Genomic DNA, 14,523 nt, shown 5'->3' with positions numbered 1-14,523 from the left:
ACTTACCAAGTATGTGCTGTAGGCAAATTAGCAAAAGTTGGTGCTGCTGTAATTTGAAATCGTGGACTCAATTGTTGAAATCCACCTGGTGGTAATTGCGAACAGCCTGTGGTAAATTGTAATAATCGGGCCATCTCCTCTTGCGTGAAGTTGCTAACTGCAGTCCAGAACCAATCAAGAACTCGAAGAAACTCTGGAGAGCTTCCATTAGCTATATGATGCGCACGTAAATCTGCTACGCTGTATTCACCAGTACCACACAATAATAACTATAACAAATACATACGAAGATATAAGTGGAAGATATATAAAAATGAAAGAGAGAGAAAAATATAAATTATATACTTCAAGTTCGTTTTCATCAAAAATTCCCAAAAGATTATCAGGAATAAGTTCGTTTAGACCTCTTAGAAAATGTTCTACTTCGTTTCGTACGGAACTAGCGAGCCTATGTTGTGCGAGTGCATCCAAATAACGAAGTTTCGTATCGTTTGTTACACGAATCTTACTACCTCCGGGAATTAATTCAGCTACCTATAATAAATGAATTTAAATAAAGTAATATAAATAAATATATAATATGATCTTACTTTTAATAATTGACCATCTTTGTCATATTCTTCTTCGACAAAATAAAGTTCCATTTCCTCGACATCATTTTCAAGAATATACTTTATTTTGCTCAGATATAAATCTGGATCATCCTGTTCGAAATACTATAAGAAAAATAAAAATATTGTTTTATTTTTTTGTAATTTTGTTTTTTTTTACTGATGCAGATAAAAAATTATACCTTGTAATGTACTCTGAGGCCTATGATTTGTGCAAGAAATGATCTCGTAAATCTTGCACGTACTAACTGTCTATAGGAACCACCAAGAGCAGATTCATACAAGCATTTGCCTACGATTCGCCCTGCAAACTCATAATGCTTTAGTTTAAGCTGTGAAGGCCGTTTACTGTTAGGATGAACTAGTGCCTGCTGTGATTCTCCGAAGGATGCGAATAAACCGTTTCCTGAATCGAATAGAGCCGCGCAAATTAATTCGAACCACTCTCGTCGAACACCGCCCCAATCAACGCCTGAAATGAAATATTAAATCTTATTATTATATATTTCTTCCAGTAGCAAGAAATATTCTGTAAGGAACATACCTTGTTCACCTTGAAAACTGATCTCAAAATTTCTACACCAATCACTAACAGAGAATCCTTTTGTAGATTTCATAGACTTAAAAGGAAAAAAAAAAGAAAAAGAGTAATCGATTTGACTATACACCGCTTTAATTAATACTCGATATTTACCGATTCTAGCAATTTATCGCGTTGAACTTTCACCAGAAGTTTTTCGTGGTAATGTTTTTGATGATGCTTTCGAACTTCGTGATAAAAGAAATCTTGTTTGTCAGCAAAAGTTTCACTTCCACCTATATTTTTCAACAAAAACAACGTAAATGTAGCGGCTATTATATCTCGATACAGAGAAATTAATTCAACGGGTGGCTGACATCCATCATCGATAGAAAAAGAGTCGTAACCATCGTATTGATTATTTGAACAATCAAAATGGAACTGAAAGACATCGTTTTAAATTATTGCACGTGTTATATCTATGGAAAAGAAAATTTTAATTTTTCCCTTCCGAGAAATTGAATTACTTACTTTAGTTGACGGGCAAAGCCTGAAAGTAACGAGCCTTTTTGGTATAATTCTCAACAAGTATTCCTTGATAGTGAGCTGTTTAGGCGAAATAAAGCAGACAACTTTTTTCGGTTTCGAAAATTTTTCTCCTTGCATGCCCAACAATTTTGCGGCATAACAAATGTTGGGATCTTTCGAGGCCACGTTATTATGTACCATTCTAGCAACATCACCTACGCTAACAAATATAAATACAGTAAAAATAAAACTTCGTTGTCAACAAAATTTAAGAACAAAGTATCTTTCGTACTCTCGAGTACAATGATGTCAAAATCCCCGTTATGTAGCTGCAGCCCACGTAAACTAACTGTCGCATGGTAACAATTGCCCTTGGGAAAACTGACTTTTAAACGAATCCTTTGATTTGGAGAGTCATAGTCAAATTGTATACTGCAATTTGTAATAGCCGATTTATTCATTGTACTACCGATCTGTAATTAAAATAATCGTAAAAGAATTTAATCACAATAACTATTCGTTAAATTCCATCTAGCCGTTTCTACTAACATTACTTGCCTGAGTAATGTTAACTTGATAACCCTCCGTAGGTTTATCACCAGGTCCAAATATGCATAAATTATCGTATTCATCTCGCGGCTCTATTGTCATAGAATGTGCAACTCCGGCTGTACAAACGACCGTTGAACTTTGTCGTACGAAGACGGTCTTATTCGGATCTGGGGGGCCTAAATGATATAAAATATAAATAAATACGATTTGAACAATTGGTTGTAATTCTGTATCTTATTATAAATATTATGTTTTGAATAATGGCGAATCATACCGGGAAGAAAATTTTTAAGAAACGGGCTGCCGTGAACGTGACACGAACCAATAAGTACGGCTATTCGATATTGTCCAGCATGGCGGACAGTAAACTTTACAACTGCAGTGTTTGCAGCTAAGGGATCAGTGCCTCCTAACTCTATTAGGGTAGCTACTCTTCGTGTACCCTCTGTGACTTCGACGATCAAATTGTCTTTGTCACAAATTGGGTACGGTTGGCCGTTGCGTTGATAAAACTGTAAATCACATTTTGAAAATGAAATACGATCGTCATAAAAATAATAAATTGGCTAACTGTTTGGCTCGGCAAAGAAATAAATTTTATTTTTATTACACTTGTTTCTAAATATATTATTTTAAAAACTTTTACTCCGTATACCTTCACTGTAAACGTCATGGTTTCTCCCACAAGTTGCGGCTCATCCCATGCAAAATGAACCCGACAATTGCTCGGTAGTAAATACTTTCCCGTCACATATTGTAACAAGGAGTGTTTTGCCTCTGGTGCTAGAGCCGGCTGTGTCATAGCAGCCAGGGTCACTAACCCTGCTACCGACACAGAGACAACTAACATTCCACCTGCCAGGTACAAGGGAAGGAAAGTTATTCATCAAGTTTTTCCTTGAAACGCCTTTTCCGCACATTATGTACAATTTTACAGTTTACGAAAAACGATGAAAAAGAATCATACCCCATGTCCAAGCGTCTTGATGTTGGCTATTTTTCACCACGGCGCTCCACAAATCAGCCTTGAGGGTTTCTAAATCTTCCTTTGAAGTAGGCAACGTCTGTCTGGCCTGGGTCCATCGCGGTAAATCCTTGCCAAGGGCTGCCCGTGCCGCATTATCCTCCACCCAATACACATCCTCCAGAGACATCACTTCCATCTGCATTAATCTGATGAAAAAAAAAAAAAGAAGAAAAGAAAATGAAAAACTTTCCTTTCGAAGTGGACCGCAATATTCGCGTAACAAACAATTGTTCATGGAAATTTATATTTGTTATGTATCTAAAAATAACCGTGAAAAATATTCCTTGGAAAATATTCTGCTCACTTTTGATAATGGCTGTGCAAGCCATGGTCAGTGAGCCATTGGCGTAAAACGAGCCTTTGTTGCAACAAACGTGCGGCGCGTTGCAATCGTTCCTCGTCCTGGGCTGGTAATTCCGGCAACGCATCCACCTCGCCACAACTCGCAAGGGATGAGATACCTGTAACATTCGAATCATTTCCTTCCTCTATGATCTCGCAAAAGAAAGAAGAGACAGAAGAAGAAGAAAACAAAAAACCAAACAAAGGAAATGGTCGAGCAATTAATCGCATAGAATTATATCCTGAGCTATTGCAGACGAACGATTATTATTATTATTATTATTATTATTATTATTATTTTTTAATTAGACTCAATCAGAGGAATTTGCGATAAGGACGGGTGTCCGTGTATAGAAAACGACAGGAAACGAGGCCTGATAATTCGAAACGAGGAGCTGATTCCTCCACCTAATTTTCATTGCGCAGTCATTCGTCGTAAAATCGTCAAACTGTGTAAGCCATTTAAAAATGCGTCGTACGTCGTCCCTCGTCTTTCCACTGTGCATTCTCAAGTGCATCGGGTTTGCGCTTACGATATGCATCGTGAACAAACACGAAGAAGGTGAGGCAAAAACTTTTCCTCTTCGCTCGCGTTTAATTTCCAATTGTTCCGTTTACGGAATCGGAAAAAGTGGAACACCATTCCTCTATCTTTTTTCCCTCGATGATCGTTTCTTAAAGTTCTTTTTCTTTTTTCTTTTTTTTTACGAGAAGAGAAAAGATAAAATGATTTTTAGAAATTTCTCTAATCTATCGAGTAAATGTGCTTGTTACAGGGAACGGAGAGTTGAGAGTCGATCGGTTGCAATGCTCCAACGTCACGTTACAAACAGTTTTCAATGAGACGACGGACTCGGTGAGGTCTATATTGATCTTCAACTCGAATTTGCGGTACATTCCGGAACGAGCTTTCGCGAGATACGCGAAACATTTGCAGTCCTTGAACATGCACCATTGTCGTATAAACGACATTCATTTGGAAGGGTTCGGCAGTTTGGTTAATTTGAGGAAACTCGGCCTGCCGAACAATAACATCACGCGTGTGAGGGAGGCATGGTTCAAGGATTTAGTATATCTGGAACAATTGGACCTGTCTTTCAATAAGATCGATATAATTGAACCGGTGATCTTCGACAAAATGCCGTTGCTGAAGCGACTCGACGTCCGAGAGAATCGTTTAACTTGTCTGGAAGCTTCAACGTTGCCGGGTGGTATCGACAAAGTGTACTTCTCCGGCAATCGTTTGAGTTTCAAATGTCGGGGAAAGGTAAGCCAAGGTAGAGCAAGGCCGTAGAATAGAAAGCTAAAGCTGTCTCTTTCGAAGAATTTCGTTTCTTGTTAAAATTCAGGGACGGGGATCGCGAGGTGCGACGAAATAGACGTTGCGATTCGGTTTATTTATCGATTCGGAAATTACAGCTAACTCTGTGGATGCGGGACCACGGGGTGAACTACGAAAACGGGGAGAGCGAGAAGGAAGCATGGCTGGATAAGCTGCTTTGGCTCTGCGCCATCGGCGACACGAGCGTGGCCGAATCAGAAATCTTGATGAAAGAATGCATTATCCTGAATTTGTTCAATCAATTTCGAACAGGTCTGAGCATTGAGAAATCGAATTCCACGACCAACCATTGTGCCGCCGAGAGATACCAATTGACGAGTTGCATAGCTGCGGAGAATCATCATCAGCTCACCAACGGGAACGTAATCAAGAAACTGCTCTTCTACATCCATCAAACGAAAATGAATTAAAAAAAAGAAAGAAAAAGAAAGGAGGTAAAAAGTAATTAAATAGCTTCGTAACGGTTTTAAATTAAGCGTAGAATTTTAGGATTGAAAATATAATAATAATTATGAGTAAAGATCGTCTTTAATTTTTGAAAAGCAAACCGGTGTGTTAGAAAATTTTTTCCTCGAACCTTCGTTCGTACGGAAGGAATACTTATTTTTACGACGAAATTAATCGCAATATAATAATTCGTTGGATTAAAAAAATGTTCATTTTCAACGTGAGATTTTTTTTTTTTTTTTACTTACCGGAAGAAGCGCTACCGCTGGGCCGTAACGACATGCCGATGGACGATATCTCGTCGGCAAAGAAATCTTTGTCGCGTTGTCCATCTCGACAGCCTCGATTTTTGTCCGGCATAATTCCTCCACGGTGTTCTCTTCGCTCGTCAACTTTTACCGACTACGAAGCATTCTTTCTTTCGTTCACCGTCGCATCGCTCGCTCGTCACGAGGTCATCTTCTCGAAACATCATTACACCACCGTTTCATCTCATTAATCTTGATCGATTTCGCGGTGGAATAAAACCGTATAATAACAAATTCGCGAATAATTACGGGCGCGTCAATTTCGAAAACGAGATATTTAACATTCTTTGATACTACATAATCGCGCGAAAATAAATTTATACCCGAGTTGCGTCGTATCGGCGAACAATGAAACCTTCTACCTTTTGTTTTGCGACTGCCACGCGCAAAGTGCGACTGCTGCGATGATTGAATGACGAATAGCCATTGACAATTGTGCGGGACGTGACGGTATTGTCAAGCTGATGTTTAATATTTCGCTTGTCGTACAAACGGTTAATGCGCAGCTAGTGTACGTATATATATACATATATGTGTATTTTTTGCAACGAAGCGAATGTAATTAGAAAGGAAAGAAGAAAGGGAAGCTTGTAACAAGAGGCGAAGCATCGATCAATTTCTTCTAGAGGAAAGAAAGGGAAGGTTGCATCGCGACACGCGATTAATTTTAATTACAAGAATCAAGGGTGAAAGCTATTACAGACTCGCGCGAACAATTAGAAGAGAGAAGATCGAAAGCAAACCGAGGTAACAATATTTGCTCGATACTGTTAAGATGATAAATGAAAAATTCGCTCAATACTTTACGTGCACGCGATTTCGAGCGCGTCGTGAATAATTAAGAAGGAATTTCGGTGAAACTTTTTCGCCATCCCTAATGGACTAACTTTGCGGGGATCTCTCGTCGAGGGTTCAAGGATTAAACTTATTCGGTCGTGTGCGGCGCAATCGAAACCTAGCAAAGGAAAAAAAAAAAAAAGGGAGATGTTTCGGCGTATATACTTTCGCCCGCGTTGACCCAGATCCGGGGCACGGGATTCGAATAAAGAGATTGATAACTGTTTCGATGGATTCTCCGGTTGACTATCGGCGCGCTTTCAGGCCGCTCGATTAGCCATGCCGATCAAACGATCGCGGATCGATAGGGTGGCGATTTAATCAACTACAACGGAACGTTACCATGAATTAAACGGGTCCTGAAAGCGGGTCAAGAGTCCACTCGAGGTCGAACCGGGGTTATCGTACCCGTGTTTTCCACGCTCATCTCGTTTCCCTGCACAATTTATTGGCCGACGTGTACCGTGCCAATTGCCGCCGATAAAAAAAAAAGGAACGATTGGAAGGACGAAACATAGGATTGCATTTCGAGGTACAATCCGTGGAACAAATTGGACGAAATGGTACGCGTGTCTCCTCCGCGATTTTTCGATCTCTCTTTTTTTAACGCGTTTAATAATCGAGTCTCGTCGAGTCGTTAAGTCGTTAGTTAAACCTCGAAACGAAACAAGGGCACGAGATTACATCTAGAAGTAAGTGGTGGTGATGGTAAAAGATCGAATCGCGGTGGTATTTTTAATTTCAAATTTTCCACCTCCGAGTAAAAGGAAAAAGTAATGGAAAAATTCGCGGACCATTTCGTCCCATCAAGTATTACAGGACTTCGAGGGATAAACGTTCCATTAGCGAGTCCATCAAAGCTCTCGAGCTCGTAATGTTTCAAAGGTAAAAGAAGAATGCGGTGGCTCTCCGTGTTTTTTGGATCTTTTCCCCCCTTTCTCTCTCCCCTCCCCTTCCCCAACCTTTCTCCTTTCCCCTTTTATTTTTTTCTGGGCCGTGGTCGAAACGGAAATGTACACGTGGAGGAAGAAAAGGAGAGAGACGTAGCATGGGAACAATGAAAGAATCAGGCCCGCGTAGAACACGGCAATCTCGACGTGGACTCTTGACCTTTTCGAACGGATATCCTTCACTGGCATTACTTCGTGCTAACGATCCTTTCGGTGGCGAGGGGGAATAGCAACGGGGTTGGAGCAGCGGCAGGAGGTAGTGGCGGCGACGATGGCGGCGGCGGCGGCGGCGGCGGTGGTGGTGGTGGTGGTGGTGGTGGTGGTGGGCAAGGAAAACCAGGGCATACATACGTATGTCATACATTCTCATGATTATGCACGAGAGAGTTGCCGGTATTATGAAGGTAGGACAGATCGATTCCTACACATTTGCCATTGCACGCTTTTGTGTCTATCTTCTACTTAACCGGGGGATATTGCGCCGAATTGCAACATTTCGTTTTCGCCTGGTTAAAATTTCCCTTCCTCTCTTATTGCCGTTTGCCCATGTATTTCGAGAGCGATATTCTGGGAATATTCGCGCACCAGGGGGGAAGGGGAGGGTTGAGAAACAAACTTGGTGACACAGTTTCACCACCATGGCGCGTAATACTCTGGCGTGTTACCGCATTAATGGAATCCAGTGCACGGCGGCGTGCCGTTTTTTTAGCCTTAACGGCAAAGCGATTAAACGATCCTACTTGTAACCACGATTCTCTTTCTTACTGTCTCCCTTCCTCTCTCCTCCTCGCCTTCCCTCCCCTCAATCTTTTTTCCCTTGAAATTGTAAGAAGCCAGCGATAAGTTTCGGTGAAAAGAAGTTTTTAGAGGACCCTCGGGGATCAGCTTTGCTCGAATGAAAGGATACGAAAGCGCGATGAATACCTTCCTCCAGCGAGAACGAGCGATTGTTTCCCGGACTAATTAAAATCTTGCCGGCTACTCGAGACTCGAGTGTGTGCCTATCTAGACTGTCTTCTTCTTAGAGGGAAGGTACAAGGGATACACAATTTTTGCCAAGTGATGAAGTTTATTAACGTACTATTCGTTGTACAATACGCATTCGCGAGCAAATATTTATTTCAATTTTTTTTTTCACGATTGAGAAAATATATCATTGATGCGAACCATGATTCATGATTATATTATACAATGGATGTGTATATGTATACATGTATATTGAATCGAAGCGATACCGTGCATTCAAGTGTTTGTACGTACATTTCCTTTTCCCATGCGATTCGTATGCGCATTTCGATCGTCTATCTAAACGAGATAATCGGGGGTTTCAAGTGTATCTGTAGTATAGCTAGGTATATGTATTGATTTGTATCTCGTCAATTTGTTTTTTTTTCTTTTCGTTTGTTTTTTTGATCAATAGAAATGTAGAAAAATACGATGAGTAGAGGATACGCTCGTGGAATGATTAATTGTTCGTGGCGCAGTAAAACGTAATTGGTATCCGGAATTCGTTGCGTCGCACGTAGACGGATAACACCGTTAAATTCGCGTAGTTTATTGCAGAGTTGGATAACATTTACATCATTCTCGAAAGCAATAATGCTGCATGGATATTTTTTTTCCCCCCATAAAACATGTCCAAGCAAGATTCATCGCGTCAAGTACAAAGTAAAGGGATTATAATACCGTTATAATCCCGTCCGTTTGATCAAAGAAATTTTTGCTTTCAATTTGTTTCAACGACCGCCATTTAAATTAAACTCGCGTAATTTCAAAACCATTTTATGCTCGTATAAAACTCATCTCCCTCCCCCTTTATTAAAGAGAACGTTTAAAACAGGTATTCGTGGGTATATACGATTCCTTTCTCGAATTTTCGATTGTTCGTTCGAAATTACGCATTTCGTTGGTAGAATGGCAATTAATATTTAATGCAGCCAGTGAAGCGTGTCAACTCTGAGTCAACTCTTTTTCAAACTCGTTCTCGACGGGAAATTTTTCCGCGTTAAGAAAGGTTAAGGTCACGTGGATCGATACTTTTCCCATTGGCCGACGTTTACTTCGTGCAACTTACTTGTACGCAACAACGACACCGGGAAAATCAATTTTAACCGCGATCAATTAATCCTATTCATCCGTGTACATCGACAACATCCTACATGTTTATCTCTCTGCGCGCGTGTCGCCAAACCCGCTCGATTTCCCAATCGATCGACCTGCCAATGGATCATCCTCCCGCTCCTTTTATTACGAGCCTCTCGCTTTCGCTCGTAACGAGAGCGCGGAAAATTTCGTGTTCGGGATTGATTTATGCCCACGGACATCCCTCCCCGAAAATTTCGTTTCGCTTCATTATTTTCGAACAATGCGGACACGGAAAACGATCCGTGATAAATTACGACACGTGGACAATGAGGAAAATGGCCGAGGTACTCTGGCGGATTATATCGATTCCACCTTGGGATGAGTAATGATTTTAAAAACGTTTTCAAACTTGAATAAATATTTTTGAAATGCCACAGTTTCTTTTTTCAAAAAGAATATCATCTATTCCTATAACGATTTCTATGCGCTTTTTCGTATATTATATCTCCATTCACTATTCCCTTCTTTCGAATTACCATAACTCCAACTCGAGTTATCCTATATCCCGTACGTTTATCTTTCGGTGAATACATGTATATATACGAAAGGAGAAAGAAGAAAGTTGGGAAAAGTTGGGAATTCAATTTTCTTTATTCCAATCTTCTCGAGTTCCCCAACGGCAAGTTTCGACGGGATCGACATCGAGCCGATAAAACGCATTACCGGCAAACTTTTCCTCCCCCGGATCACGATGCTCGTGGGAAAAACTTATCGTTCAAAGTGTCGCAATGCAGGACGCGTTCGCCGCGCTTTAGGCGATCCCTTATTTTTCGAAAATGCTCGAATAGAGAGAGAAAGAGAGAGAGAGTGTCGCGAGAGCGGAGTCGTGACGTCAACGTCTTTCGCGAAGACGTCCCGTGACCTCGCGCGGCCCCGAATAACAAAGCCTTGAAGCGGCTCGCAACAACAACACCTACGCGGTCATATCAAATTTCGGGAAAAGAGAGAAATTCGTCCCTCGATGAATCCTCGAATCCTTGTGATTACCCCTTTACCCCTTAAGAAAACGTTTTTTGCCAACCTTCAACCCCGAAAAATTCCGCGAGATTCAAGCGAACGTTCGCTTGCATGGAAATCGCATGCTCTACGTGTTCTCTTAATTGAAGGGGATCAGGGAGATTTTTTCACAATTTTTAAAAGCATGCAATTTCTGTCGAGGGCGGTGCAACATTAGGGTGAAGGATAAAAGCAAAAGGATAAAGTTCGACTGTACTTCAACTGGTTCTTCAACTGATTCTTCTTGTAATTAAAAATAATAACGAAGCGCGCGCGTGACATTCGATCGTGAGAAACGAATGTTCGTCGAAGAGAGAAGGAAAAGAAGAAGAAGGAGAAGAAGAAAAAGTGAACTTACGGATTCGAATCGACTTCTCGTCACCTGAAGACTGCTTTTCCGCCGGAGGATCGGTGTTCGGCGACTCGAAGTTGAGGGAGGGGGATAAAAGATCGCGGGCAACCCAGCGGAAAGGGGGCAGCGTTGCCAGCAAAAAGGTATATGCGGCTATTCGAAATGCAGTTCTCGGGCGCAACAAACAAAATCGTACCCCTTCGCAACAGGAGAGTGTCGCGTCGCACTTGTTTACGATATTAATTACGATCTCGCTACTTGTTGTCTACGGTAGGTGGGAGGGGAGGGGATGAAGCGAGAGGACTCGTATCCTCGGGACAGGTGGAGAACCAGGTGAGACCTAGAGAGACGTTCTACGGTGCTCGTTCCGATGTATACGCGTCTCGAAGTCGAGGTACGCGCGAATAATGACGGGGTTGGAGAATAGGGGGTGGAGAGGGGTAGTATCGGGGGATGATAAAACGCGAGCTCTTTCTACGATCGACTTCGAACGCGTCTACTAAGGGTGAGGCGGGCCAATGTGTCAAAGCCTCGGTGAACGCGCGAACATCCGAGGTTCGTTCACGATTTCATCGTTCACAGGGATTCCGTTTTTATGGTGGTTCATGCGTACGCGCCCTCTGGCTGCGCGCATAATGCTCACGTCGTTTGGTTCACGCGATTGAACGGGTCCGCGAGAAATAATGCGAAAGGACGTAGTAAGGGGACGTTAATGAGGGTTTCCGCCGTGCGAGTGCCTCGACACCGAGAGCGATGCGACTCCGCGATCCACTCGCGCGGACTCACGCTAGACGACTGCATACGATACGATTACACGGACAGAGCCACCCTCTGCCACCCGTTCACTACTCCCACCCAACCACGCTACGAAGACCACGCCAACCAAAACCGATCCTTCGCTTTCTTCCTTTTCTTCCAAAATCGTCCATCACCATTTTGCCCGTATCTCTGCTATCGGTTTAATCACGCCATCACGCTTTCTCCCTCTTTTTCTTTCTCGTTGACCATCGTTTTTACGAAAAATTCTACTCTTTTATTTCCCTCTCTCCTCTCCCCCTATGAAATTCTACTCCTTGTAGACGCTCGAAAGAAGTCTAAAAAATATGCATCTTCGGGAAAAATTGGAAATCAATGAAAGAGGTAGACGGAGAAAGAGGTTGATTTTCCATTACGTTTTATGGAATCGTTCCAAATATAAGACGGGGCGATTCATTTTCTTGCTACCGCAATAGATTAATTTGGTTTAAAAATTAAAAAAAAGAAAAAAAAAAGAAAAAACTTTCGATGATACTTTTAAACGGGCTCGAATTTGTCATTGGTCCTAACATTGCCTTGAATTTTTCCAGTAATTGCAGCGCACTCATCGTTCAATCGTAAAGAAATGTTCACGTTGAGCGCTCTCGACGAGTAGTCATATTTAATCTTTGACGATCTACTTTGATGATCGATAAAAAATCTGGAGAGGGACGTAGTAACTATTGAGGACAGTTACTTGCTGACTGGATCATTAGTTCGCTCTCGACAAAAGAATCTTGTTTTCTGCCGTGTCAACGGAATTCAAAACTTCTAAAGGATCTTTTTATTTTTTTATTATGCTAAAAATAATTAAATTAACGCGAAAAATTAGTATAAAATAAATACCGATAATAAATTTATTTGCGTTATATAATATAAAATTTGCACGAAATGAACCAAATTATTATTATTATAACGATATATAATTGGTCAGTTATTTAGATGATTCGTAGCGCAATTTCGTTTAAATTGACAAACTTGATATAGCAGGGATAAAGATACGATTATTCGAATATAAAAGTATTGGATCATTAAAATTTATTGCCAATATACGAGTGCTTTAGGACCAATCGTTCAGTGATGGATAGATTAAAAAACAATAAAGGTGATTGTGTACATACAAAACGTTTGCTCTCGAAAAGGGTGAGAGCAGGGGCAGTGTCCCCACCCCATTGGCTCAAGTGCAAACAGCGCGCAGTGACATTGCCGCAGCTGGGAACTTCGTATCCATTCGTTCATCCCACCAATACCGAGGTATAAAAGCCTAACTCCGAAGGAACATTCGCGCAAGCGCTTATATCCTTGGCACCAGCCAGGGCCAAGATGATAAAAGTTTGGACACTGACGCAGATTTATCAGCTTGCTTCGCTTTGGTTTTTGAATCTAATAAGAAAAACATGCGGAGGAACAAGCTACGATAAAAACTGAAGTATAATTTTGCGCATATTTTATAATATTTTTTCTTTCTATTTAATCTGTAATCTTTTTTTTTTTTTCATTTAACATTTTAGAGCTTTACATAAAAAAAATTCTCTATTTTTCATTTAATAAATCTTTATAAATATTTTTCATAGGTATATAAATATATAAAGAAAAATATTGCAAAATTAATTATACATAACACAGGAGTTTAAATTGCTCTTACATAACTCTTTGAAATGGTAATGAATTCCGAAGCATCACAATTCTTGATGCAGTAATGAATAACGTTTGCAAAGGCTCGTTAAATTCACATTATCGTACAAAGACCCGTAATTTAACGATCAATCGATAATACATGCTTAACAATGAATTTCAAGTTTGAATAATGAATCTATTGTGCAGTATAGTAATTGTTTTAGAAAGTCGCCAAATAGAATGAGTTATATATTAAAATTGATTGTTTTATCTTTTATCATAAATTGTTTACAAATTGAAAAATTCTTTTATTTATGAATCTTTATATGAATTGATATTTGGTAATTATGCAATGCATAATATAAGAATAATAAAATAATGAAATTAGAAAAGTAACTAAGAGAATTCTGACCTTTCTTTTTGAAGAGAGGTCGATATTGTTTCAGTCCAATTTCGGCAAGCCATTGATCTGCTTCGGTGAGATCTCCGTTGTTTGCATTTCCGGTGACAAGCATCAAAAGTTTGCCAAGGGATAAAATCATAGTAAGGGCTAGGAATACCCCAGATAATACAGTCGACCATCGTGCCATTTCCTGATAAGTGCATCTTCAAAATGAATAGTAATAAATTATATTGAGAAATTGCGTGTATACGTATATATAATATTTATGTTAACAGGTTAAGTGTCTGAATTGAGGTTATGTCACCATAGTGTTTGTAAACAAATCTATGTCCGAGAAATATAACTAGTGGTACTTTGCATTAATCGACTTACCACATTTTCATAAAGCTGTTAATCCATATATGATATCATCGACAAAATTGTGCTTGTGCAGTTTTACGGAGTAAAGACTTACATACTCATACAGAATAAGGATTGCTGTAGATGGAGTGACAGATGAAGAACACTATAAATTTCTAGGGATTTCATACAACAGCTTTTCTTCTAATGGACAGACTGAAAATCAAAAAAATATACATTATTTACGTATACATAGAAAAGTTAATTTATATATGAAAAATATAAATTTTTTATGATATATAAATAAAAAATTTATGTATAAATAAAATATATTCTTTGACATATGAAAATGTAAATATAAATATAAAATATACATAAGATATATAAGAATAAATATATATATATTTGCATA

General features: G+C 39.9%; 2 protein-coding genes across 8 annotated transcripts in view; one reads left to right on the top strand and one right to left on the bottom strand.

Annotated features, from left to right (window-relative positions):
- LOC107996079 (apoptosis-resistant E3 ubiquitin protein ligase 1) overlaps nucleotides 1-14,523 on the bottom strand; it is a 16,219-nt gene extending 1,696 nt beyond the window's left edge. Inside the window, exons 1-15 of one of the 7 annotated variants that reach the window (XM_062074101.1) lie at nucleotides 14,145-14,523; nucleotides 13,782-13,975; nucleotides 3,543-3,699; nucleotides 3,179-3,384; nucleotides 2,867-3,066; nucleotides 2,486-2,723; nucleotides 2,209-2,387; nucleotides 1,952-2,132; nucleotides 1,663-1,874; nucleotides 1,306-1,572; nucleotides 1,156-1,231; nucleotides 794-1,083; nucleotides 591-716; nucleotides 346-534; nucleotides 7-269 (exon numbers count right to left, since the gene is read on the bottom strand). In XM_062074101.1, coding sequence (XP_061930085.1) covers nucleotides 7-269; nucleotides 346-534; nucleotides 591-716; nucleotides 794-1,083; nucleotides 1,156-1,231; nucleotides 1,306-1,572; nucleotides 1,663-1,874; nucleotides 1,952-2,132; nucleotides 2,209-2,387; nucleotides 2,486-2,723; nucleotides 2,867-3,066; nucleotides 3,179-3,384; nucleotides 3,543-3,699; nucleotides 13,782-13,959 — 2,762 coding nt within the window. In that variant the 5' untranslated portion in view covers nucleotides 13,960-13,975; nucleotides 14,145-14,523. Of the gene's footprint in view, nucleotides 1-6; nucleotides 270-345; nucleotides 535-590; nucleotides 717-793; nucleotides 1,084-1,155; nucleotides 1,232-1,305; nucleotides 1,573-1,662; nucleotides 1,875-1,951; nucleotides 2,133-2,208; nucleotides 2,388-2,485; nucleotides 2,724-2,866; nucleotides 3,067-3,178; nucleotides 3,385-3,542; nucleotides 3,700-5,617; nucleotides 13,135-13,781; nucleotides 13,976-14,144 lie in introns of those variants that run through there. The other 6 variants (XM_062074102.1, XM_062074103.1, XM_028665861.2 and 3 more) reach the window with 6 other exon arrangements.
- Nucleotides 3,944-5,469, top strand: LOC107996082 (leucine-rich repeat and immunoglobulin-like domain-containing nogo receptor-interacting protein 2). Its single transcript, XM_017053962.3, has 3 exons — nucleotides 3,944-4,142; nucleotides 4,357-4,847; nucleotides 5,000-5,469. The coding sequence occupies exons 1-3, from the start codon at nucleotides 4,049-4,051 to the stop codon at nucleotides 5,330-5,332; spliced, it is 918 nt and encodes a 305-aa protein (XP_016909451.1). The 5' UTR covers nucleotides 3,944-4,048; the 3' UTR covers nucleotides 5,333-5,469.

The sequence above is a fragment of the Apis cerana genome, linkage group LG4, assembly GCF_029169275.1.
Source record: "Apis cerana isolate GH-2021 linkage group LG4, AcerK_1.0, whole genome shotgun sequence".
Classification (NCBI taxonomy): domain Eukaryota; kingdom Metazoa; phylum Arthropoda; class Insecta; order Hymenoptera; family Apidae; genus Apis; species Apis cerana.
Note: the sequence above shows the minus strand (reverse complement) of the source record. Positions and strands in the feature narration are given on the sequence as shown.